The sequence below is a fragment of the Lissotriton vulgaris genome, chromosome 8 (assembly GCF_964263255.1).
Source record: "Lissotriton vulgaris chromosome 8, aLisVul1.2, whole genome shotgun sequence".
Lineage (NCBI taxonomy): Eukaryota > Metazoa > Chordata > Amphibia > Caudata > Salamandridae > Lissotriton > Lissotriton vulgaris.
Genome location: NC_141696.1, coordinates 1,243,333,809 through 1,243,361,252, shown reverse-complemented (window position 1 = coordinate 1,243,361,252; position 27,444 = coordinate 1,243,333,809). Strand labels below are relative to the sequence as shown.

Genomic DNA, 27,444 nt, shown 5'->3' with positions numbered 1-27,444 from the left:
GTTAAAATAGCAAAGTCAGGGGGTTCCAACGGATAACTATCCATACACGCGCGCAGTGCCCTCTGTACTCTCATCAACACAAAGTGGTCCATCTTAGTGGCGGAGCAGAGGCCGGGGTCAGCGGTGCGGGAAAAGATGTGGCCACCAGGGAACAAGTCGCCAAACGTATTTATCTTGAACTTGGCCAACATACGTTTGACCAGGGTCTCCTGCAGAATGGGAATCCAACATCCAACCATTCCCTGCAAGTGGCAGCGCAGGAGAATACAATACACACGCCCCTGTCAGACGCTGTAGCTTATGCCAAGCCCAGCTAGTCGTGGAGACCGTCTGGATATCCTGCGGGTCCCTAGGGAACCCCCGTGGCAACAAGGTGTTAAGCGCACCAGGAAGGATCAGATCAGCCTCAGGTCAAAGTTACGGGGTCTGAAGATCTGTGCAGTACCACTGCCGTGCAAAGCTCGCCTGCGCCACCAGATAAAGCTTCAGGTTAGACACGTCAAACCCACCCCTCTCATATGGGAGTCAACGTGTCCCAGCCAACTTGGGCACGCTTACCTCCCCATACCAGCCGCAGTAACAGCGTTCGTACATTAGTGAAAAAGCTATTATAGAGAGGGATGGGGATATTTAGAATGAAATACAGAAATTGAGGTAATACCACCATCTTAATTATAGCTATCCTTCCAGCCATTGACAGTGGGAGGTGCAGCCAACGTTCAATGTTGCGTTCCAGTTTCTCTACAGCCGGGCCATAGTTCAGCTGCAGAATGTGGTCTTGGTCTCTTTGGATGTGGACCCCTAGGTATGTCACAGAGTCGTCGCACCAAGACAGAGGGTAGTCTACCCGTCGTGCGAAGGCTGAGTCCGTCAATTGGAACACCCCCGACTTTCCCCAGTTAATATGGAGTCCCGACTTGGCGCCATACCTAGTCATTTCCTGAAGCAACGGTGTTAGATTATCATCCGGGTGCCGTACATAAAGGATAATATAGTCTGCATAGAGCGTAACTAGCAAGGGCCCGGCGTTGAACTGCAATCCCCTCTAACTGTGCCTTTCTAACAATTGGCACACCAGTAGGTCTAGCGCGATGACAAACAGAAGTGGAGATAGGGGGCATCCCGGCCTCTTTCCACATGTAAGAGGAAACGCCTAGGTCAATGTAGTATTCAAACGGATGCGAGCCGTAGGTAGTGTGTAAAGTAGCCGAACTACCGCCAAAATCCTTTCGGGCATCCCCAGGCTCTGCATGGTAGCAAACAAAAAGGGCCATTCAAGTGAATTGAAAGCTTTGTCATCGTCAAGGACAACAGCGACCACACGAACAGACGGTGAAATCCTGTTCAAAGTAGCAAACAAGGCACAAGTGTTGAGGGCAGTGGATTTCTGAGGGATAAATCACGATTGTGCTAGGGAGATTAGTTTCTCAACTATCAAAGCAAGCCTAGTTGCTAACACCTTGGCCAGGATTATATTATCAAAGTTCAGGGGCGAGAAGGGTCGGTAGGACCCACACCTCAGTACGTCCTTACCAGGCTTAGGTAGCAGGATTTTGACAGCTTCCCTCAAGGTGGGTGGAAGCATGCCAATGCTTATGGCCTCCTGATACATATCGATAAGGAGTGGCACAATCAGGTATTTGTAAAAACAACCCGCAAAGCCATCTAGCCCCAGGTGCTTTAGATCCATGCAGCATAATAGTCACTATAGGCAGTGGGGTGGTCAGCAGTTCCATAAGTGTACAAGGTGATATAGTACTTAAGAACCTCGCTCGTCACAGTCCCTGCGGAGTTCCGCTATGTAGGTGGGCCTGCGGGTCTGTTGCATTAATCTTGCCAACGTCCAACAAGGCCTCTCACCCTCCCCGTACCTCCGAGCGACTGCATATTTACCCAGAAAATGCGCTTCACGTTCCGCGGCCTCGCGGAATTCTGCCAAGAGTGCCGCAAGCCTGTGCAGATCGGAAAGATCCGCAGCACCTGCCCTATGGTCAAGCTCCACAAGTTGTGGCTTTATATCTGAAGCATGTGACGCAGCGCCCCAAGTACCCCAGCATTCTTGGAGATGCACACCCCCCCCCATCTGTAGGCCTTAAAGGCCTCCCATAAAGTGACCTTAGAGTCCATCGACCCAGTATTGATTTTAAAATATTCTACTATCGCTTCCCCCAGCTCAGTTGCAAAAACAGTATCCCGCAAGGCCATATCCTGGAAACGCCATGGGCGTTTCACAACCCCACACTGAGGATAAGCAAACTCACCTTCACCGGAGAATGGTACGATAAGGTACGTGGAAGATGCACAACCTCATCGATCCATACTGTCACCCCAGCTGATAGGCACCAGTAGTCCAACCGAGTCCAAGTATTATGGTGCGCAGAATAATGTGTGTACCCCGCACGGTCCGCACAGAGATACTTCCATGCATCCACCAACCCAAGCTGTTCACAGGTGTCCAGCACAACTCGTCGCACCTTAGATTTGGTGGCTGCCTGTGCCGTGCTGTCGCGCCCCGGGTCAAGTAACAAATTGAAATCCCCACCCATATAAACACAATCCGCCCCCATGCGTAGTATGTGGCCGTGGACTTTCTAAAAATAAATAAATAAATAAATAAATAAATAAATCGGGCCGTCCACATTTGGGGCATAGATGTTAACAAATAGCACTGAGTGATTGAGCATGGTGCCCTTAACCAATAGATAGCGACCCCCGCACCCGGACAGACCTCCTCCTGAAACGGCCCCCGGTTGTGTATCAACACTGCAAACCCTCTAGCATACGAGCTATATCCAGCAAAATACTTATGTGCCCCCCCCCCCACCCCCCCCGATGTCAATGGTCTTGTGACAGGAGTTGCAAGGTTAGTCTCTTGTAAAAATGTAACATCAATGTGAAACCTTTGCATGTAATTCATCACCTGCTTACATTTAAGGGCATTATTTAGTCCACTAACGTTCCAGGAATGCAAATGCTACTTACCAGTATGCATCTGTTCTTGGCATGTAGGGCTGCTGACATTCATATCTGTGCATAGTCCGCCACCTAGTGTTGGGTCCGGATGATTGCACATTGTTGTCCTGGAAGAGTCTTCGAAGTATCACGAGATAGGTGGCTCCTCCCCTGGACTACAGTGCGCATGGGCATCGCCTCCATCCCCAGATTGTTTTTAGCCATTGGCAGAGATGGAGTGAAGAAAGTGAGTGATGACCATGCTATGAGCATATGTGTATATGAATAAATACTGCAGCTGCTACAGGCGCCGGGGAGGAGGGTGGGCGATATGAATGTCAGCAGCCCTACATGCCAAGAACAGATGCATACTGGTAAGTAGCATTTGCAGTTCGAGGCATGTGGGCTGCTGAATTCATATCTGTGCATAGAATACATAGCAGTCCCTCCATTAACGGCAGCCGCCCGTGCCAGCTGCAGCAGTTTGAAAAAGCGTTTTTAGAACAGCCTGACCAACAGCTGCCTGCTGTTTGGAATGCACGTCTACACAGTAGTGCTTAGTGAAGGTATGTGTGGTAGACCATGTGGCTGCTCTACAGATGTCTTCTAAGGGAATGTTACCTAGGAAGGCCATAGAGGCCCCCAACTTCCTAGTGGAGTGGGCCCTTGGTGGGATAGTGAGAGTGCGCTTAGCTTTAGCATAACAGATCTGAATGCACTTTACTATCCATCTAGCAATCCCCGCTTTGGAGATTGCATTTCCCTTGTGTTGTGTGGCAAAAGCAACAAAGAGTTGTTTGGTTTTGCGGAAATCTTTTGTCCTGTCCACATAGTACATCAAGGCCCTTTTCACATCAAGAGTGTGGAGCATACGCTCCGCCAGCGTCTCTGGGTTTTGGAAAAACACCGGCAATTCAATTGTTTGGTTCATGTGGAACTGTGAGACTACTTTGGGTAAGAACTTAGGGTTAGTGCGGAGCACCACCCTGTTAGCATGTACCTGGAAGAAAGGTTCTTGGATGGTGAGCGCCTGCAGCTCGCTTACCCTCCGTAGCGATGTAATCGCTACTAAGAACGCAACCTTCCAAGTCAAAAACTGGAGCTCACAAGAGTGCAGTGGCTCAAAGGGAGGACCCATCAGCCTTGTAAGAACCACATTGAGGTTCCATTCTGGAGCTGGTGGAGTCCTTGGTGGAATGACCCTTTTGAGTCCCTCCAGAAAGGCCTTGATAGCAGGGACTTTAAAGAGTGACAGGTGCTGCCTATTCTGGAGGTATGCTGCCATAGCAGACAGGTGAATGCGGATGGAAGAGTACGCTAGATTACATCGATACAGGTGAAAAAGGTAACATATGATGTTTTGAATGGAAGCATCTAGCGGGTCAATGTCGTGGTTCACACAGTAGATGACAAACCTCTTCCATTTAGCCGCATAACAAGCTCTAGTAGTGGGCTTCCTTGCCTCCCGAATGATGTCCATGCAATCGGGAGGAAGATTGAGGTAGCCAAACTCTAGGACTTCAGGAGCCAGATCGCCAGGTTGAGCTGTTGCGGATCTGGGTGCTGAATGTCGCCATGGCTCTGCGTCAGAAGGCTGGGGGTGAGATGAAGCCTTTGATGCGGTACCACGGAGAGTTCCAGAAACGTGGTGTACCATGGTTGGCGAGCCCACGTTGGAGCAACCAGGATGAGCGTCATCGAGTGTTGCCTGAGCTTGCGTGCCACCAGCGGTATCAGAGGTGCTGGGGGAAAAGCGTACGCAAATCTGCCTGACCAGTTCATCCACATCGCATTGCCCTGTGATTGGGGGTGTGGGAACCTGGCGGCGAAGCTTTGGCATTTTGCGTTCTCCTTTGTGGCGAACAGGTCTATCTCTGGATGACCCCACATCTGGAAGTACTGCTGGAGTACTGATGGATGTATCTCCCACTCGTGCATTTGATGGCTGTGCCTGCTGAGCAGGTCTGCCATCTGATTGTCCTTGCCCGGGAGGTGCTCTGCCATGAGGAAGATGTTCCTCTGAATGGCCCACTTCCACATGCTCTGAGCCAGATGAGACAGCTGTGGAGAGTGTGTGCCTCCCTGTTTCTGGATGTAGTACATGGCCGTCATGTTGTCCGTCCGGATCAACACGACCTTGTTGCACAGATGTACTTTGAACGCCTTTAAGGCCATGAAGATTGCCATCAGTTCCAACACATTGATGTGCATCTTCCTTTGCTGAAGTGTCCACAGTCCCTGCACAGTGTAGTGGAGTACATGCGCTCCCCATCCATGGAGAGAGGCGTCCGTCGTCAGGATGATCTGTGGGACAGGCTCTTGGAATGGTCGGCCCTTGCAAAGGTTTTGTGGATTCCACCAATGCAGAGAGTTGTACGCCCGACCGCTCACCAACACTAGGTCTGTCAGTTGCCCATGAGCCTGAGTCCACTGACGTGCAAGGCACTCCTGAAGCGGACGCATATGTAGTCTCGCGTGCGGGACAATGGAGATGCAGGAGGCCATCATGCCTATCAACTGCATGAACACCCTCGCTGGAAGCGAGTGTTGGGGTCTGAATCGTTGGATCAGCGCCTGGATACTGGCAATTCTCACTGAATTCGGCTGCGCAGTGGCTGCCAGAGTGTTGATTGTCGCGCCCAGATACTGTCGCACGTGGGCGGGCTGGAGATGGGACTTTGGGTAGTTCAGAGAGAATCCCAGATCGTGCAGGAGGTGAATGGTGCGTGACACGTGGTCTACGCACTGCTGTTCCGTCTTTGCCTGAATAAGCCAATCGTCTAGGTATGGAAAGACATGGACGTGCTGGCGACGGAGCTGCGCCGCCACAGTCGCTAGGCACTTTGTAAACACTCTCGGTGCCGTGGTGACCCCGAACGGCAGGACTCTGAACTGGTAATGCTGGTCTAAGATCTTGAATCTGAGATACCTTCTGTGGGAAGGATGCAGGGGAATATGAAAATAGACATCCTTCAGATCCAGCGTTGCTAGGACGTCCCCCTGTTGAAGCAGGGGAAGCACCTGCTGCAATGTGAGCATATGGAAGTGCTCCGAGTTGATGTACCAGTTCAGGGGCCTGAGGTCCAGGATCGGCCTGAGTGATCCGTCCTTTTTGGGGATCATAAAATACAGGGAGTAAACCCCCGTTCCCCGTTCTTGCAATGGAACGAGCTCTATTACCCCTTTTTGCAGCATGACCAGAACTTCTTGCTGCAACAAGGTCAAGTGCTCGTCGGACATAGCACGGCTTCTTGGCGGTATGTCCGGTGGGATGGACGTAAGTTCTAGACAGTACCCGTACTGGATAAGAGACCTCACCCACCTGTCCGTGGTGATGGATCTCCATGCCGGCAGGAACTGCTGGAGTCTCCCCCCGACAGGTGTCGTGTGATCGGGGGGAAGTGACAAGACGTCACTGCTTGTTGGTGGTGGTGGACCTGGATGCATTGTTTCCACGTCCCCTGCCTTTGATATTGTTGCCTCTGTAGCCACCCCTGCCCTTGTTGTTGTTATACGAGGACTGGGTGTTACCCTTGTAGTATTGTGTGGATTGGGATGCCTGTCCCCTCGAGGTGCCTCTTGAATTGGAGCGGCGAAAGGAACTACCCCGAAACTGCTGACTTTGCAAAGCCCCCATAGATTTGGCAGTTTCAGTATCTTTTTTCATCTTTTCTAGGGAGGCATCCACCTCAGGGCCGAACAGATGGTCAGGATTCACTGTTTGCCCCAATATTGTGGTTTGTATGTCGGGTTTGAACCCAGAAATTCGAAGCCAGGCATGACGTCTAAGTAACACACTTGTATTGATAGCCCTGGAGGCAGTGTCTGCCACATCTAGGGCACATTTGATGGATGCATTTGTAATGAGTTTACCCTCCTGAATGAGCATCTCCCCCGCCTCCTTATATTGGTCAGGCAAGTGTTGTAGGATGGCCTCTAATGTGTCATAATGGGCCCTATCATAACGTGCAAGCAGGGCTTGAGTGTTAGAGATCCTCCAGATGTTCGCTGCCTGTGCAGCAATGCGTTTGCCTGATGCCTCAAAGATCTTGGACTCTTTGTCCGGGGGAGGAGCGTCACCAGTAGTCTGCGAATTCGCCCTCTTTCGAGCGTTGGAAACCACCAGGGAGTCCAATGGCAAGTGTCCCTTAATATACGTGGGATCCGTGGGCGCCGCTTTATATTTCCTGTCGATGCGAGGATTGACCACGCGCGCCCGGGTGGGCTCCTTGAATACCTCCTGTGCATGCTTCAGCACCCCTTTAAGCATCGGTAGTGTTTTGACTTGTTTTTCGGCTACCGAGAAGGTGTCGACTAAGAAGTCCGCATCCACGGGGTCTGAGTGCAGTTCGACGTCATGGTTCGCTGCAGCTCTCTCTACTAATGCATTGAATGCCGCCGAGTCCTCTGTCGGGGACGTCTTTGCGGCGAAAAGTTGAGTGTCCTGCCCCGACTGCGGGTCGTCTGTGTCGCCTCCTGCTGTCCAGGGCACCTGCTCCCCTTCCGGATCAGAGTACGCAGGATAGTTGTACACGGCCTCTTCCTCGTCCACATCAGGCACGGGGGAATGGGCCGGCGAGTGTTCCAGGGCTTGTGGAGACAGAGGTTTCATCAGAGCCGAAGAGTCCGCAGAGTACCTTTTGTTCTTGAGTGGAATCCTAAAAGGTTCCAAGGCCGGCTCCGACGTAATCTTTCGTTTGAGGAGCGACAATTTTCCGGTGTTGGCGTCGATGATCACCTCACGACTTTCCTCCACCGTAAGCGGCTGGAGCCGAAGCTTCGACACCACCAAGGCAGCCTTCGGCGTCAATACTTCCTGAGAGTGTCCGCTCTGCTTAGGCGCGAAGGCCTTCGGCGCCGACTTGGGAGGAAGGGTAAAACGAATGGGCGTTTGTTCCTTGGCAGGCTTAGGCGTGGGCCTAGGCACTACAGTGTCCTGGCTGGGAACCACAGTAGACTGTTGGATCCGCCTTAAGGATTCTCCCACCTTCTTTGTAAGGGACGCCGAGGGCTGAACCGTCTCGAGCGACTCTTCGTCTTCGAGAGCCCGGTCGCCGGTAGGCCTCTTCTTCGGTGCCGACGCCCCATGGCCTGGCGCACCGTCGGCGTGACGCTTCTTCGAAGCCGTCTTCGGGTCCGCGACCCCTTTCGATGCCGACGCAGCCGCGTCGGATGCCTTCACCTTCGGCGCCGACCCAGAGGGCTTCGGGTCGGCCATTTTGGCGCGGCTCTTCTGGTCGGCCATTTTGGCGTGGCTCTTCAAGTCGGCCATTTTGGGTTTCGTGGAAGTTGACGCCTCCAGAACCTTCTTCACCAACGCCACTTTCGGTTTCGGTTTCGCATCCGAGGGTGCGAGACCAGTTGGCTTCACTTTCGGTTTCTTTTTAGAAATGTCCGTGACCGGGCCCGGAGGCGGGGACGTAGGACTCATTGTTAGATCTTGGGTAAGGCCCGAAGGCGATCCCTCGACCTGGGCCGTATGATGGGGAGTAACCCCAGAGTCTGGTTGGGGATGCTCTTCCTCCGAGCTATCACCCATCGTGGCACAAGCCAGATCGTCGTCCCCTACCTCGTCGGAGGCTTCGTCGCAGGCCTCCTCATCCGCGTCGTAGGTCTCTTCCTCGGACGCGGGGCCAGGGTCCGACCCTTGTACGTCGTCCTCTCCCTCGACCGATTCCTGGAAGATGTCATCGGGTGGGGGTGCCGAAGCCGACAATTGAGCCTGGAGCCGATTAGCCCGGCGAATCTTTAAAGTCTTCTTACTTCTAAATTTCGAACACGCCATGCAGGTGTCTTCACGGTGATCCGGTGACAAGCATGTATTGCACACGGGGTGCACGTCGAGGTGCGAATATTTAGAATGACACAGCGGACACTTCTTGAATGGAGTCCGCTCCATAGCAAAGGGTATAGTGTAGGCCCGTCCGCGTCGAAAGCACGTGGAAGGGCAGTAAGAGATAGGAGCTGAGAGTCAGTAAGAACCCCGAACGCAACTATACCGACGCCCAGCCTAAAGACCTTTTGGTCTCAAGTAAAAAGTAGAACAACTATCGGTTCCGACAGAGGGAACCGAAACACATCCGAACCCAATGGCGGAAAAAAACAATCTGGGGATGGAGGCGATGCCCATGCGCACTGTAGTCCAGGGGAGGAGCCACCTATCTCGTGATACTTCGAAGACTCTTCCAGGACAACAATGTGCAATCATCCGGACCCAACACTAGGTGGCGGACTATGCACAGATATGAATTCAGCAGCCCACATGCCTCGAACATTAGCACTACACTGGATTCTGCATCAACCCTGTTAGCCATTATCTAAAACCTGCATTTCTGATTCACAAGTATCAGGACTACATACACTGCACAGAAGTTAGGATGCACAATAAAAACATGCTACAATCATCAACCAATAATCCCAGGGCCCCCCCTTCCACCACCCACCCCCCACACCCAACTTTGGGGAAAAAGCACCCCCCCTTATAACCATTAGAATGAAATCATTCAAACAAATTATACTGTAAATCTGCACAATAAGACACATGCACAAACGCACTGGGGGGATGGCAACACCTTGGCACCATCCCCAACATTGGCATGGAGTGCCTGCACAATCGTAAATATTACGTCATGGCGGCACAATAAGCTGCACTATGGTCCAGGAAGGCAAAAACGCAGCACGGGCACTGGAAGTATAACATACTACCGCGCAAGTGAGGAGCAAGCGCGGCGGGGTTAACTAGCAGTGAACAGGTCCGCACTGGTACCAGAGTCCAGTGTGTCCTGGGTGTGCTGTGGCAATGGCGTGCACTTCTTTCTAGTGGCATTGGAGTATCTCTGACAGAACTCTTGGGCTTCATGAGGGGAATAAAACACTTGGGATCGACCATCAATGTCCACTTTCAGGAGAGCTGGGTACAGCTTCCCATAGCTCAGCCCCATTTTACATAGGGCTGCCTTTACACCCGCATATTTTCTTTGTGCATCCTCGACCATGGCAATTAAGTCTGGGTATAGGGATATGTTCGAGCCCTACCACACCAACTGGCCTTTCTTACGTGCCAATAGTAGGGCAGTAGCCCCATCTCTGAAATTCAGGAGCTGGGCTATGATCGGTCTCAGTGGGCATCCTGGATTAGGTCATAGCCCCAAAATACAGTGAGCCCGCTCAACCACAAAGGTGATGGTGTATGATTCACTTCCAAGCATGTCTTTCAAGAGTGTCTAAGTGGTCCAGGCGTCCGGCGTTGGTGGATTTCGGCACCCCCATGATGCAAATGTTGTTCCTCGCCCACGGGCCTCCAAGTCCTCGTTCTTGATAGCCACAGACTTGAGGACCCTTTCTATTCTTTTAAGCTTCTTGGTGGTCTGGGCCGCACCATCCTCAAATTCAGAAAATCGGACTCCGTAACAGTCAGACGACCCTCCTGCGCATCCAATCTGGCCCAGATGGAATCCAACCGTTTGTCAAGGGCATCAAATCTGGTATACAGGGCTTTAAACCCAGCGCTTAATTCCGCCAACAAGCAGTCGGGCCCCGCCGGGTCATTGGTGGGTGACTCACTGCCCTCCGCCATGCTGCGCCGAAGTGCTGGGATCAGGTGGCTTGAAAGGCAAGGTGGTTTACTTGGGGTCCTTGCACCCCATACCCTTCGCCGTGGATCCACCGCAAACTCCGTCTGACCAGGTGTCCCCAAGTCGAACACCCAGCGCGCAGATTGGGATGCTTCCACCAAATGGTAAGGAAACCGCACCTACAATTAGTGCTTCGCAGGGGCCGTAGGACGGACAGGACAGGAAGAATGGTGCAGAGGGTATGCGCCAGTAGCTAGGGCCAAGTCCGTCCTATTCATTGGTGCGTTTGAGAGTCCGAATAAAATCTGAGACTCTCCCCCGTGAGTGCTGTGTCCTTTTGTGAAGACGAGGGAGATGAGAAGCGCAATATATATATGAGTTATTCCATCAAACTTGTGCTACTGCAATGGGCACCTGCTTCGCCCCAGCTATGCAAATTTGCATATGGGCTGGTGGGAGGAGCAGGTGGTCCGGAAGCAGTATCAAGAGGAATTGGAGTCGCTATATTGACAACCTTTTTATTGTTTGGAAAAGTACAATTGCAACGTTCAATGCTTTTATCTCCAAGTTACAAAGGAACGACTTAAATCTTAAATTCACCAGTATGGTCAGTGCAGAGTCCGTCAATTTCTTGGACTTGACTATTTATATTAAAGGCTGTAAAGTACATACTAAGCTCTACAGAAAGGAGACGGCTGGAAACACATTGCTTCATGCGAATAGTTTCCATCCAACAAACCTGGTGAACAGTATACCTTACGGAGAGTGTTTAAGAGTTCTACGTAATTGCAGTGAACCTGAAATGAAGGATAAGGAAATGAAAAAACTCAAAAATCGTTTTAGACAGAGAGGCTATAGTGAAAAATGCTTGACTACATCAATGGAGAAGGTGAATAAGCAGACTAGGGAAGAAGTCCTCTTTAAGATAAAAGATAAGAAGAAGAATAGTAATGAGTGTAAGTTAATCACAAATTATAAGAAACTTCATGGCCCCGTTAGAAAAATCATGACAAAACATTTTCATGTGATTAGAAATGATCCTATATTAGGAGCAAAAGTCCCAGTAAGACCATTGATTGCTTTTCACAGGGCAAGATCATTTAAACATGTTAGTAAGCAACACTCTGACGAAAAAGAAAAACATGGCCAGTGCTTCGCGGCTGACAATGAAGGATGGCTTCATAAGATGTACAAAGTGTAAGGCGTGTGAACATGGCAAAAATGTTTCGACCTACCAACCTGGGTCATCAAACAGGGTTAAGAAGATCAAGGGTCAGTACGATTGCAAAACGGAGTTTGCCGTTTATGTTCTAAGATGTGAATGCAATTTGCAGTACTTTGGTAGCACCAATTTATCCGTACATAAACGGATATTGCAACATCTTACAGCAATTAAAAATGGAGGAAGGTCGTACCCAGTAGCACGCCACTTCGAAAGGTTCCACAACAAGGATGTTCGAGGTTTAGTGTACTTCGGGATTGATGCCCCCCCCCCCCCCAAGTATGAGAGGGGGAGATAGGACAAAACAATTACGGAAGCTAGAATCCTGGTATATTGTGGAATTAAATATGGAAGAGGACTTATATACTCATTTATAAGTAAGGAGTAACAGGTATTGAGCAATTGTAAATATTGATAACTAATGTGGACTTGTAATTTTAGACTGCTGCTCAAAATTTCTTTCTTTTTTAGGGTTTTGGCACTGTTAATTTTATTCATTTGTATTGTTTTGTTTATAATGTAAAATACCGCATTTTGTGATGAACTAAGATTAGAGATTGCCCACTTGGGCTTTATTTTGAGTGCAGGAACATTAGCAACAGAAGGGCTGTGTACCGTTTTGTATCCTTGCCCACTAAGGGTAAATTCTTGCATTTATTGGACTAGATGCATTCGACAATTTTAATAGAGTCAATAACTGAATTATGATATTCTCTGGCTCTAGTTATAGGAATTCTTAAGCGCACTTTTGGATATATGAATTTGTTCAAGGCGCTTTTTTAATTGTTTTGCATTACGCGATGTCATTATTTATTTGCGGATATGCTAAAGTATGTCGATATTGCATGAGTTAATTATTGCTTACTTTACATATGTTTGTAAAGAACTACAAGTCTGTTTAGTTTTATCACTTTGTGGTTTCACGTGATTGGGTCACATGATGAGAGTTTAAAAAGCGCTTTGTAAATAGAAAACTTTATTCGTGAACAAGCCTGCTGGGACAGGCGAAACGCGTTAAAGAGCGACATTAAACTTTGAAAATACTTCAGCACATGGCGTTGTTTTTCCTCCTGATATGGGAGGTTTTGGTTGGAGATTGTGACCGTGTCCTGCTTGGGTGACCAGCTACAACGACGCGCCCTCTGTTCTGGTGGTGGCAGCTTTTACGCAAGCAACAGGAGGTGATCCACAGCTCATTTTCCGTTAGAGGCATATGAGCTGTGGATCATATGCTTTAGCATAGACTATAGAGCAGTTGTTTCGGAAGCGATGGCTAACCTGTAGCTGTTGCAGTGGTTTGAAATAGTGTTCGTAAAACTGCCTGGCCCACACTAGCTTGCTTTGATAACACATCCACACAATAATGTTTTGTGAATGTGTGTGGTGTAGACCAGGCTGCAGCCTTGCAGAGGTCATCTATGGGTATGTTTCTTAAGAATGCTATAGAAGCAAGCCCCTAGGTTGCATGTAGAGTGCCCTCTAGGTGGAATTGTTAGTGTGCGTTTAGCTTTGATGTATCATATTTGAATGAACTTAACTATCCACCTTGCAATGCCTGATTTTGATATGAGATTGCCTTTATGTGGTGGAGCAAAAGCAACAAAGAGTTGTTTGGTTTTCCTAAAAGGTTTTGTTCTTTCGATGTAGTAAAGTAATGCTCTCTTAACATCTAATTTGTGAAGGGCACGTTCTGCCACTGAATCTGGTTGAGGGAAGAACACAGGCAACTCAACAGATTGATTGATAGATCTGAAAGGCAGAGATGACTTTAGGTAAGAATTTGCGGTTAGTTCTAAGAGCCACTTTGCTTTGATGTATTTGCAAAAATGGTTCCTCTATGGTTGGTGCCTGAAGCTCACCGACTCTTCTCAGAGAAGTGACGGCTATAAGGAAGGCTACCTTCCAGGTGAGATATTGCATTTCACGTTTGTGCAACGGTTCAAATGGTGGACCCATGAGTCTTGTAAGGACTATGTTGAGATTCCACACTGGAGAAGGTGGAAGTCTGAGTAAGAAGTCCTTCCATGAAAGTTTTCATAACGGGCACTCTAAAAAGAGACTAGTGCTGTCTATTTTGCAGATATGCAGCTATTGCAGCGAGATGTAAGTATGTGGATGTGTGCGCTAAATTAGAACATTGTAGGTGTAATAGATAACATATGATGTCGTGTATTGAAGCATATAGTGGATCAATCTGATTGTTGTTACAATAAACGACAAACCTCTTCCACTTTGCTGCGTAGCATGTTTTTGTGGTAGGGCATCTAGCTTCTTTGATAACATTCATACAGTTTGGGGGAAGATTAAGGTAGCCGAACTCTAGGATTTCATGTGCAAATGGCAAGATTGAGCTGATTGGGATCAGGATGTCCGATCTCTCAATGGTTCCGAGTAAGAAACTTGGGGAAGAGGTGTAGTTTTTGATGGGGAACTACTGATAGCTACAACAGAATTGTGAACCTGGGTTGTCGGGCCCATGTGGGAGCAAATAGGATATGCGTCAGGGAGTGCTGTTTGAATATCCGGAACCACTTATGGAATGAGTGGGAGAGGTGGAAAAGCGTAAGCAAATATCCCTGACCAATTCATCCATAGTGCATTGCCTTTGTACAAGGAGTGTGGATGCCTAGATGCGAAGTTTGGGCATTTTGCGTTTAGATGGGTGGCGAACAGATCTATCTCTGGGAAGCCCCACATTTAGAAGAATGGGAGGAGAACTTGAGGGTGAAGTTCCCATTTGTGTATCTGCTGTCGTTGACGACTGAGCAGATCTGCAACTTGGTTGTCTACTCCTGGAAGATATTCTGCAAAGAGATTTATATTGTTTGAGGTATGACCCATCTCCAGATGCTCCGTGCTAGCTGTGAGCTGGAGAGAGTGCATCCCCCCCTTGCTTTTGTATGCAGTACATCGCTGTCATGTTGTCTGTGCAAATCAGGACAGCTTTGCCTACTAGATGAAGATGAAAAGTTTTCAATGCTAGAAAAAATGCTAGCAGATCGAGATGGTTTATGTGGAGTTGTTTTTGTTGCAGAGTCCACATGCCCTGAATGGTATGTTTTCCCAGATGTGCTCCCCAACCAGTGAGGGATGCATCTGCTGTTAGCACTATCTGTGGAACCGGATTGAGAAATGGCCACCCCTTGGAAAGGTTTTGTATGTTCAACCACAGCAGAGAGCGATGAGTGCGGCCATCTATCAACACCAGATCTGATAACTGACCTTGAGCCTGGTTCCACTAACGTGCGAAGCATTCCTGTAGGGGACGAATTTGAAGTCTTCCATAGGGAACGATCAAAAATGCAAGAAGCCATCATTACTATCAATTGCATGAACACTCTGGCTAGTAATGAGGCTGGAACTACGATATTAGAGCTTGCATGACTGGGTTGGGTATCCTAGAGCTTTGCGAGTGTCTATTGTGGCTCCTAGATACACTTGTGTGTTGATGGTTAGACGTGAGACTTGGGGAGGTTTACAGTGAACCCAAAGTTGTGACGCAGTTAGACTGTCCTTTGAGTGTGATGTAGGTAGCTTTGTTGTGAGCTGGCTTTTATGAGCCAGTCTTCAAGGTAAGGGAAGACATGAACGTGCTGTCTTCTTAGATGAGCTGCAACTACTGCCAGGCACTTGGTGAAAAACAAACCGGAGATATTTTCTGTGAGCAGGGTGAATGGGAATATGTGTCCTTCAAGTCTAGAGTGGATAGAAAGTCGCCTTGCTGAAGTAGTGGGAGCACCTGTTAGAGTGGGACCATGTGGAAGTGGTCCAACTGTATGTACAGATTCAGCTGTCTGAGGTTTAGTATAGGCCTGAGAGAGCAGTCCTTTTTGGGAATTAAGAAATACAGAGTGTATTACCTGGTCCCTTGATAAATTAATGGGACAGGCTCTATAGCATGTTTTTCTAACCGAGATATAACTTCTTGCTTTAAGGGGGTGAGATGTTCCGCTGACATTGCATGTGCTCTTGGAAGAATATTTGGGGGAGTGCTTGTAAGCTCCAGGCAATAACCATGTTGAATAATTTGTAGCACCCACTTGTCTGAGGTGATGAATTGCAGACAGGTAGGATTGGGAGAAGTCCCCCCTCCGCGACAGGAGTGGAATGATCGGGGGAGGGGGTAGCGGAGGGAAGTCACTGTTTGTTTGCGGGGAAGTGCGTGTGGAATTACCTCTACCTCTTCCCTCTTCCCCTACCATTGTTTCCTCTAAAACCTCCTCTAGAATAACCTCTGGATGAGGGGATTGGTTGTTGCCCTTGTAAGAGGAGGAGGCATTCTCTGTGGACACAGTTTTTGAGCCACCCCTGTAAAAAGAGCAGCGAAAAGAACTACTGGCTGGTAACTGTAAAGCCCCCATAGACTTTGCGACCTGTGTCTTTTTTCATCTTTTCCGTATCAACAGCTGGGCCGAAAAGATGCGCTGTGTCAAAGGGTTGGTTAAGTATGGAGGTTTACACCTCTGGCTTAAATCTAGAGATTCTGAGCCAACAGTGTCTGTGTAATAGTATACTGGTGTTAATTGCACGAGATGCTGTGTCTGCTGCATCTAGTGCACATTTAATGGAGGTGTTGTTAATAAGTTTACCTTCCTGAATAAGGTTGTCAGACTTAGATTTATATTGGTCAGGCAAGTGTTGCATGAGTTTTTCTAGCTCATCGTAATGAGCCCTTTCATAACGAGCTTGCGGCGACTGGGTGTTGGCAATGTGCAAGTTGTTTGCTGCCTGTGAAGCTCCTCTTGCCTGAGGCATCAATAAGCTTGGACTCCTTGTCAGAAAGCTCTCCTGTGGCTTGCGAGTTAGCTCTCTTGCGTGCGTTGGAGACTACAAGAGAGTCTAAGAGCAGCTGACCTTTAATATAAATAGGATCGGTAGGAGCTGATTTGTATTTTTTATTCACTCTAGGTGTGATTATTCTTGCCCTTACAGGATCCTTGAAGACCTCGTCTGTGTGTTTTAACATGCCTTTCAGCATTGGTAAGGTACGAGTAGTTCTTTGTGAGGAAGAAAGTATTTCAAAGAGGAAATCCTCTTCCAAAGTCTCTTTATGAAGTTCTACCCTATGATAATGAGCAGCCCTGTTAAGGAGCTTGAGATATATAATGCCATCAGGTGGGGAAGGTCTTGAGGGATACAAATCAGGGTCATTATCTGTATTTGGTTCTGTGTGGTAATCGTCCCAAGCGTCAGTGTCCTGATCCTCATCCCCATGCCCTTTGTCCTGTGGGTCAGGTGTATTATGCCTTGGTGGTGAATTTAATGGTGTAATAAGCAAGTTAGGATTAGGAGGAGATGGAATATAAGGAGTAGAAGGGTTAGTGCCCACATTCTTCTTCTTAAGAAGGATATGATAGTCATCTGGCAAGTCAGCTTTCAGTTTTTTTTTAGAATGGCTGCCTGAATATGTCCTGTTCTACTGTTTATAACTAGCTTTTTTTGTTTCAGGTTGAAAGTTGGCTTATTAGATAGAGGTTCTTTAGGGAGAGTGTCTATCTCTTTCTGTGGAGATTTCGGCAACAAAGGTTTCGGCTCGAGCCTTTGGGTGTTGATGGTTTCGGCTCTGAGTCTTTGGCCTTGGAGGATTTCAGCTCCGAGTCTTTGGGCTTGGAGGGATTCGGCTCCGAGCCTTTTGGCATTGAAGGTGGAATCTTCGGTCCCAAAGGTATGTTGACCAATAGATGCTTGGTCTTATGTTTCATTGCTGAAGAAGTTGGATCGGCATCAGGGCGGGGCTGGATCGAGCCAGAAGGCTTCTCTTTTTATTTCGGAGCCGGGTCGGAGGGCGGGGCATGGGAAATGGTTAGTCTATGCTGACCGAAACTAGAGGGCGAAGGAGGGACCGGACCCTTTGTCTTATGTGGAATGGGCACAGGGGTATCTGTACTCACAGTACACTGACCCGCAGTGATGCCTTCCTATTCTTCCATGTCTGAGTCTTCCTCTGACATGGAGATCTGCTCTTCTTCCTCTGGCTCTTCAGCTGGATGTTGGATACCTGAATCTTCTCTGAAGATTTCTGGAATAGAGTCGCTCTGATATTGCATTTCGTGGCGCCAAGCCAGACTATCACAAAGTGTCTTTTTCGATCGGAATGATAAACACGCGTCGCAGCCCTTCTTGCTGTGTTCCGGGGACAAGCAGAGGTTGCAAACTTCATGCAAGTTGTGTACGGAAAATTAGCACGACATCCGGGACATAGTTTAAATGGAGTCTGTTCCATCGACTGCTAGCGCGGTCGGCACGGGTAGGTCAGATGGCCTGCTTTGAGTTTTCCAATGGAAGGTTTTTTGAAGTGAGACGATGCACATCAAATGAGGAACAGCGATCGATAATACAGTCGAGGGTAGTGGATTGCGTGCCGAAGGGGTCTGATAACGGTACAGAACCAGAGCGCAGCAATACACATCTGAACCCGATGGCGGGAAAAAACAAACTAAGGATAGAGTCTATGCCCATGTACACTATCACTGAAAGGAAGAGTCATCTCCCTCATGACTACAAGACTTCTTGTAACAAAAACAGAGTGCAAACATCCGGACCCAACACCAGAAGGCGATCTATACTAAAGCATATGATCTACAGCTCCACTATTGTGAACACTTCAACAGCTCCACTATTGTGAACACTTCAAATGTTGCATTTATGGGTCTTTAGAACTGGAACATGGGTGACCAGTCTAGATTAATGTAGTCTCAGCAGTAAACACCCTGTACCAGATGAGACAGAGGAAAGACTTTTTGAAAATAATCCATCACCTCCTTTTTATGGTAGTATTCTCAACAGGAGATGTGTTTTTAAGGGATTTCCTATAAGAATTAACAATCTATGGAAGAAATGCGTCCACGATGGAGCACAGCAGAAATTCTGAGCAAGTGCAAATGTAGAACACACAAAAGCAACAATCGCATTAGTACAAATGTAATCGCTCAACCATGGTCCTACACACTATCATGTGATGTCTGCTGTCCAGGGAATACATTTCTGATCTTTTGCAGAATTTTTCCATTGCCACACGTTTGCGGACCGTGTCTCCAGAGGTATTTCAATAAAAATGTATCACAAAAAAGACAAGAATGTGACTTGATGCACTACTGAAAAAATGGTGGTATTCAGAAAATTCAGGAGGGTATGGGAAAAGAGGTGGGTGGGGTTAGTTGGAGGTTAGAGGAAGGGAAGAGTTTTAGACTGGCAGAATGAGTAAGCGTAATCTGGAAGAATGGAGGAGGTAAAATTGGGGGAAAAAGAAAAAGGAATATGCTACTTACCAGTATGCATCTGTTCTTGGCATGAAGGGCTGCTGACATTCATATCTGTGCATAGATCGCCGCCTAGTGTTGGGTCCGGATGATTGCACATTGTTGTCCTGGAAGAGTCTTCGAAGTATCACGAGATAGGTGGCTCCTCCCCTGGACTACAGTGCGCATGGGCATCCTCTCCATCCTCAGATTGTTTTTCGCCATTGTGGCAGGGATGGAGTGTAATACTGAAAGTGATGACCATGCCTGAAAATGATTCTGAGAGCTACAGCTGCGACAGGCACCGGGGAGGAGGGTGGGCGATATGAATGTCAGCAGCCCTTCATGCCAAGAACAGATGCATACTGGTAAGTAGCATATTCCGTTCGAGGCATGAGGGCTGCTGAATTCATATCTGTGCATAGAATAAATAGCAGTTACCTCCTTACCGGCGGGTGCCCGTGCCTGCTGCAGCAGTCAAAGAGTTCTGTGAACAGCCTGTCCTACAGCAGCTTGCTGTTTGGAGTGTACATCTACGCAGTAGTGTTTGGTAAATGTATGTATGGTGGTCCATGTGGCTGCTCTACATATATCCTCTAGAGGAATGTTACCCAGGAAAGCCATGGAAGCCCCTAACTTGCGTGTGGAATGCGCTCTAGGGGGAACTGTTAACGTGTGCTTAGCCTTTTGATAACAGATCTGGATGCATTTAACAATCCACCTGTCTATACCAGACTTGGAGATGGGCTTGCCTTTATGTTGTGGAGAGAAGGCAACGAACAGCTGTTTAGTCTTTCGAAAGTCTTTTGTCCTGTCGATGTAATACAGGAGAGCCCTTTTGACATCTAAGGTGTGCAGTGCTCTGTCTGCCACTGAGTCAGGGTTAGGAAATAAAACTGGCAGTTCTAGGTTTTGGTTAAGGTGGAACTGCGAAACCACCTTTGGCATGAATTTAGGGTTGGTGCGAAGCACCACCCTATTTGCATGAATTTGCAGGTAGGGTTCCTGAATTGTGAGGGCTTGCAGCTCACTGACCCTCCGCAGCGATGTAATAGCTATTAGGAAGGCCACCTTCCAGGTAAGAAACTGTATTTCACAGGAATGGAGTGGCTCAAAGGGTGGCCCCATGAGTCTGGTGAGAACGATATTTAGGTTCCAGACTGGTGAAGGGGGGTGTCTGGGAGGGATTACTCTCTTATGTCCTTCCAAAAAGGCTTTAATGGCAGGCACCCTGAAAACGGAAAGGTGCTGCCTGTTTTGAAGGTAAGCGGCTATGGCCGCCAAATGGATCCTGATTGAACTGTATGCCAGGTTGCATTGGTACAGATGCAATAAGTAACATATGATGTTTTGCGTAGATGCGTCCAACGGATTAATGTCATTGTTGGAGCAGTAAATAACAAACTGCTTCCATTTGGCTGCATAGCAGGCCCTGGTAGTCGGTCGTCTTGCCTCCTTGATGATGTTCATGCACTCAGGAGGCAAGTTCAGGTATCCAAACTCTATGACCTCAGGAGCCAAATCGCAAGGTTCAACTATTGGGGATCTGGGTGCTGAATGTCGCCATGGCTCTGAGTGAGGAGGCTGGGAGTGAGGCGCAGCCGCTGGTGAGGCACCACTGAAAGTTCCAGGAACGTGGTGTACCAAGCTTGCCGTGCCCACGTTGGAGCAACCAGGATGAGTGTCATGGAGTGCTGTCGCAGTTTGCGCGCCACCAGAGGTATGAGGGGGGCTGGCGGAAAAGCGTACGCAAATCTGCCTGACCAGTTCATCCATATCGCATTGCCCTGAGACTGCGGGTGTGGGAACCTGGCGGCGAAGTTTGGGCATTTTGCGTTCTCGCTTGTGGCGAAGAGGTCGATGTCTGGATGACCCCACCGTTGGAAGTATGGATGGAGTACTGACAGGTGGATCTCCCACTCGTGCATCTGATGACTGTGCCTGCTGAGCAGGTCCGCCATTTGGTTGTCGACACCCGGGAGATGCTCCGCCATGAGGAAGATGTTCCTCTGAATGGCCCACTTCCACATGCTCTGGGCTAGGTGAGACAGCTGCGGGGAGTGCGTGCCTCCCTGCTTCTGGATGTAATACATGGCGGTCATGTTGTCCGTCCGGACTAACACGACCTTGTTGCACAGGTGCAACTTGAATGCCTTCAGTGCCATAAGGATTGCCATCAGCTCCAACACATTGATATGCATTTTCTGCTGTTGTGTTGTCCATAGTCCTTGCACCGTGTAGTGGAGGACATGCGCTCCCCAACCCTGGAGAGATGTGCCCGTCGTTAGCACTATTTGTGGGACAGGCTCTTGGAACGGTCGTCCCCTGCAAAGGTTTTGTGGATTCCACCAATGCAGAGAGTTGTGAGCACGACCGGTCACCAACACTAGGTCTTTTAGATGGCCATGAGCCTGGTTCCACTGTCGGGCTAAGCATTCTTGAAGGGGACGCATGTGCAGTCTCGCGTGCGGGACTATGCATATGCAGGATGCCATCATACCGATCAGTTGCATGAACACCTGCGCTGGGAGGGATCGCTGAGGTTGGAACCTCCAAATGAGCAGCTGCATGCTGTTGACCCTGGCAGGGTTCGGCTGCGCTGTGGCCGACTGGGTGTTTAGTGTCGCGCCTAGGTACTGTTGCACATGGGCTGGCTGCAGGTGAGACTTCGCGTAGTTGAGTGAGAACCCCAGACTGTGAAGGAGGTGAATGGTCCGCAACATATCGCGGCCGTACTGCTTGGCTGACCTGGCCTGAACGAGCCAGTCGTCCAGGTAGGAATACACATGAACACCTTGCCTGCAAAGGTGCGCTGCCACAGTCGCTAAGCACTTGGTGATGTCCCTGGGAGCTGTAGTGACCCCGAACGGCAGAACCTTGAACTGGTAATGCTGATTGTTGATAGTGAACCTGAGATATTTTCTGTGACTTGGGTGAATGGGAATGTGGAAATATGCATCCTTGAGGTCCAGGGTGGCTAGGAAGTCGCCCTGACGGAGCAGCAGCAGGACCTTCTGTAAGGCTAGCATGTGAAAGTGCTCTGAAAGGATGTATTGGTTGAGGGGTCTGAGGTCTAGAATGGGCCGCAGGGACCCGTCCTTTTTTGGAATCAAGAAGTACAGAGAGTACACCCCTGTACCCCGCTCTTCTACAGGCACGAGTTCTATGGCTCCTTTTTGTAGCATGGAGAGTACTTCTTGCTGCAATACGTGCGTGTGCTCTGCGGACATAGGACGGTTTCTTGGGGGTATGTTGGGGGGGTGGAGATTAGTTCTAGACAATAGCCGTACCGGATAAGTTGTCTCACCCAACTGTCTGTTGTAATGTCTCTCCAGAGAGGCAGGAACTGCTGGAGTCTTCCCCCGACAGGTGTTAGATGGTCGGGGGGCAGTGACAAGAAGTCACTGTTTGTTGGGAGCGGAGGATCTGGCGTTGTTATTGCCGCGTCCTCTCCCTTTGGCGCTGTTTCCACGGTATCCACCCCTGGTGTTTTTCGTGTAGGTAGAGACTGCGTGTAGCCCTTGGCGTATTGGGAGTGCTGTAGAGCCTGTCCTCTTGTGGCTCCCCTGTTACCGGAGCGACGAAAGGAAGTGCCCCGAAACTGCTGGGACTGTAGAGCCCCCATGGATTTCGCCGTCAGTGTCTTTTTTCATTTTTTCAAGTGTAGTGTCAACCTCCGGTCCAAACAGGAAGTCCGGGTTAACCGGTTGATTGAGAAGAGTAATTTGGATCTCGGATTTAAACCCCGAGATGCGCAACCATGCATGGCCTCGCAGCATCACGCTAGTATTAATTGCCCTTGCCGCTGTGTCTGCTGCGTCCAGGGCGCATTTGATTGATGCATTGGAGACTAATTTCCCCTCTTGTATAACCATTTCTGCACCTTCTCTGTACATATCAGGCATGTGCTGCACTAACTGATCTAGTGTATCGTAGTGCGCCCTGTCGTATCTAGCCAACAGGGCCTGTGTATTGGCTATTCTCCAAATATTAGCGGCTTGCGCTGCCACACGCTTTCCAGACGCTTCAAAGATTTTTGACTCTTTGTCCGGAGGGGGAGCGTCACCACTGGTTTGAGAGTTAGCCCTCTTGCGTGCATAGCCACCACGAGGGAGTCCAAGGGGAGCTGGCCTTTGATATAGGTGGGGTCCACTGGGGCAGGCCTGTATTTCTTGTCGATCCGGGGGTTAATAACCCTGGCTTTGGTTGGCTCCTTGAAAATGTCCGTCGCATGCTTGAGGACCCATTTAAGCATGGGTAGTATTTTAGTGGAGCGTTCAGATGTTGAGAAGGTGTCAAATAAGAAATCCTCATCCACTGGCTCGGCATGCATGTCGACGTCATGGTTAAGGGCAGCACGTTCAATTAATGCATTAAATGCTGCGGTGTCCTCAGTTGGAGATGGTTTAACATTGTAGGACTGAGTCCGGAGCTGTATGGGGGTCATCGCCTTGATCCCCTGTCCCTGACCATTGATGCGAGTCATCCTGATCAGGGTCTATGGGGTAAGAGTATGCCATTTGGCCATAGTCTGTATTTAAGTCCTCCTCACTCTGAGCTGGAGAATGAGGCACATGTTGCAAATAGTCCTGAACAGGCTCAAAAAGAACAGGAGAGGTAGATGAGACCATCTTCTTTTTGAGGGGAATCCTGTAACCTTCCAACGGATGTTCAGGTGCGACCTTCCGCTTGTGGATGGTAAGCCTGCCTGTCTCCGAGTCAATCATGAGTTTAGCCTGGTTGTCATATGAAGGCTCGTGATAGACGACCTGTTTGTGCGTGGACTTGGAGGACACCTTCGACGTCTTGGAAGCCTCTGCGGTTTCATGGCGTTCGAGATGCGTTGGGCGGGCCGTAGGTGGAAGTCCAAACTTTATTTGCGCCGAGCCCGTAGGTTTCGAGCCTGAAGCGGCTGATTCGGGCCTTTTCGACACCTGTGTAGGCCGCTCGCTTGCCCGCGTCGAATCGAGCTCCCGGCGCGTTGGGCCCCCATCTTTGGGCGTCGCCGACACCTTCGGGGCATCCTTGGTTGTTGTTTCAGCACGTTTTCCAAGCATAGTCTTGAGTCCAGACAGGTTTGTCTCGAGACTTTTCCTTGACGGAAGGTCTTTGCTCTTCTCCCCATGTTTGGTCGTCGGCGCAGACGCCGAGCCCTTCGAGGCGACGTGCTTGCTGTTCGAGGCCTGCTTCGACGACCCAGTCTTGGAGCCGACGGCCATCTTCGACGCCGAAGGATAGTCGACAGCCTTTGTTTGGACGTGCGTCGACGTCGAACCGACCACCATCTTGAGTAGTTTCGGTTTCGATTTCGTGGAATCGACCGATGGCTCCTTGGAAAGGGTCTTAGCCAGGCTTTGGCGCGGGGCTGTAGACCGTGCAGAAGGATCTTGGCTAAGGCCTTTCGGCGATGCCTCGACCGGAGCCGGAGGGGGCGGTATGGTAGTGATAGTCCCCGTAACTGCGGGCGGGCTCGGCTCTCCATTGGGGTCGTCATCGACGGCCCCAAGGGCCTCATCGTCGTCCCCTACCTCGACGACATCTTGGTCGTGGACGTATTCTTCAACTTGCTCGTCCACCTCGAAGTTGGAGTCCTACTCCGACGCCGGTTCCGACATCTCTTCGGGAACGTCTTCTTCGTCTTCCTCCTCTTCAGGGAGGACCTCTTCGTCTCCAGCATCGAAGATGTTCGCAGGTGCAGGGGCCGACTGTTGGGCCGACTGCCTCGCCGCGCGTCGAAGTTTGATAGTTTTCTTCGAGCGGAACTTCGAGCAGGCAAAACATTTTGACTCGTCGTGGCCGGGGGACAAACATGTATTGCACACTGGGTGCACATCTAAGTTGGAGTATTTCAAATTACAAACGGGACACCGCTTGAACGGGGTCCGTTCCATCGTCGATGTAGTCTGGGCCTGTGTTGTCGAAATAAATTTCGTCTTTCGACGTTGATTGAAGAACTCGAAAGGGACAGGCACCGAACGATACAATACCGATGCTGTGAAGGCCTTTTGGCCTTAGGAGTAAAGAGTACAAGTTTTGCAAACTGGAGTCGAGATAAGGACATCCGAACCCAATGGCGGAAAAAAACAATCTGAGGATGCCCATGGCCACTGTAGTCCAGGGGAGGAGCCACCTATCTCGTGATACTTCGAAGACTCTTCCAGGACAACAATGTGCAATCATCCGGACCCAACACTAGGCGGCGATCTATGCACAGATATGAATGTCAGCAGCCCTCATGCCTCGAACAGATGTATTGCAATGAAAGAAGTGGGGGAGGGGCAAAGGCTAGATAGAATATGGAGGAAGGACAAGGGGCAGAAAGCATGGAGAAAAAGGAGAGTAAGGGGCAAGGAGAGTAGTACATTGATAGGGAGATAGTGGGAAAGATGTATATGTATAAGCCCGAAAGAACCTGGGCTACAAGAAAATTAAACCATCCAATGCAGGCACCCGCCATAAACACATGGGGTAAAAGAAAGCAGTGCAGATTTGGAAAGCAATTTCACCCTATACTTCCCATGAGGGCTTGGTGCAGGAGGCAGCTTATACATGGAAATTGATGAAAAGGGGAAGGACCAATGCATTTAGGAAGAAACATGCCTCATAACACATTTGAGATGCATTTGAGCATCACCACAAGATTGGAACAGTTAAAACGCCTGAGAAAGCAAAATTAAGGGGTAGTAGAAGGTTATAATATATATAGGTTTTAAAACAATCTGTTCCTATGTACATTTAAAGCTGCATTGATATTCAGCACTAAGCAAATGGCATACAAACGAGGCAGAAAATTCAAAACGTTAATCAAGAGGATACTTACATTTTTTTCAATCACATATATGACGACATATCTAAAGTAGTTTGTAGACCACATAAGGTCACACATTTTTCTTTTGTACAAAAAATCTTACATATAAATACATAATTTACTCCACCACTCTACTACTGAAATTACTAATGGTGCATGACCACATAAGCTTGTAATAAAAATGTGCAGGTCATAATGAAGGTCTACAAACCACCCTTGTGCTCTTTACCACTATATATGGATAGCCAAATGTGTTTTGCGTGTCAAAAAGTGTACTTGAACTTGCAGCATTATGCACCACATTTGAACAAAAATGCACATGCTTCTCCCAATTTTAGGGATTGAATGAGGTACATTAATTAATGTAGAATATGCAACTGCCTCAATTAAAACATCACCTTCTGACACCTGCTACGTTACGTACCTTGAAAGAAAGTTTGGTTTGACTTTGAGGTTGTCTCCAAATAATGATGGTGAATAAGAAGCAAACCAAGAAGACCACTACAAGTGCAGCGATAACCGATGCGCTTCCTTCCGCCAAGGCATCTTTCCCAAGGACAGCCAAACAACAAAAAGTGATGATCAGCAACCCTGCAAAGGAGATACATGCATGTGAACAACTCTGAGAACAGCAGAGCTTAAAATGACTTATGTAAATGACGAGCGGGTTGGGTATCAAAGGCATCATGTCAAGCAATGCAGACTCCTCGAACACTGTGAAAGTGGCAGGCCGTACAAGTAGCAATCCATACAAGGAGGTAGGTTATCACACCAAAAGTCCGATATACGAGATCACAGCCTATATATAAAATACATAGGTGATGGTCTGAAACAAATTACTTGAAGAAATACAAGCGGATCATAGACAGAAGTAAAATGGGAATTCAGGAGGAACAACAAAGTTGCCTTTATGGTGACTCCATTTGCACGACTTGATAGGCTTTTTCCTCAAATCACTTTGTAGGTATTAGGCACTAGCAACCAAGACTGGGGACCATGAATTGCTTGCACAGCTGTTTGACAGGCCTTCTGCATCCAGTATTATACATGTATATGCACCATCCATGAGCCAGCCCCTCATCTCTGTGGCAATCCCAATCAGTTTTCTTCTTTTTTTTTTAAAGCAAAAAGGTACTCAGTGGCTGCCTTTGCCGAAGGTAGAGGACTCCGGGATATGAGAATAAGAGACACCATAGAGCTATTAATCTAACAAATCCTGTCCTCTATCATGGGTCGTTCTCATTGTTACCTTATGAGTAAATACATAGTATTTTAAATAAAAAAGGGTGGTGAAGACATCTGAGAAAATGTTTCTAGTAATCTTCTGGCTAGACTGTGCATTGCTCAGACAGGATTCCTACAATAGACAGTGATTGCAGAAAGGGTGGCCCATTTAGCCAACCTGAAGAGATCTGTGACAAGCAGAAGTCTGAAGATTGACACCAAAATAGTTGCGTCTCCTCTGGAATGTAACTGGACATTCAATAGAGGTTCTTCCCCACTCAGATTGTAGCAGTGGGAAAAAGAAGCCATGATCAATGAGGCAATTGTGCCATTTACATAATTATCATAATTATCACCAATCGAAGAAAAATCAGCTTGCACTCCTACGTATCAAGCAAAATAAGCAGAGTGCTATACAAGGAAAAG

At 48.6% G+C, this 27,444-nt stretch overlaps 1 protein-coding gene across 5 annotated transcripts in view; it reads right to left on the bottom strand.

Moving 5' to 3' along the window:
* The window catches only part of SLC7A1 (solute carrier family 7 member 1), a 668,243-nt gene that overhangs the window by 98,244 nt on the left and 542,555 nt on the right, over nt 1–27,444 (bottom strand). For all 5 annotated transcript variants that reach the window (XM_086935153.1, XM_086935156.1, XM_086935155.1 and 2 more), the window contains one exon: nt 26,219–26,385. In XM_086935153.1, coding sequence (XP_086791279.1) covers nt 26,219–26,385 — 167 coding nt within the window. The remainder of the gene's footprint in view (nt 1–26,218; nt 26,386–27,444) is intronic.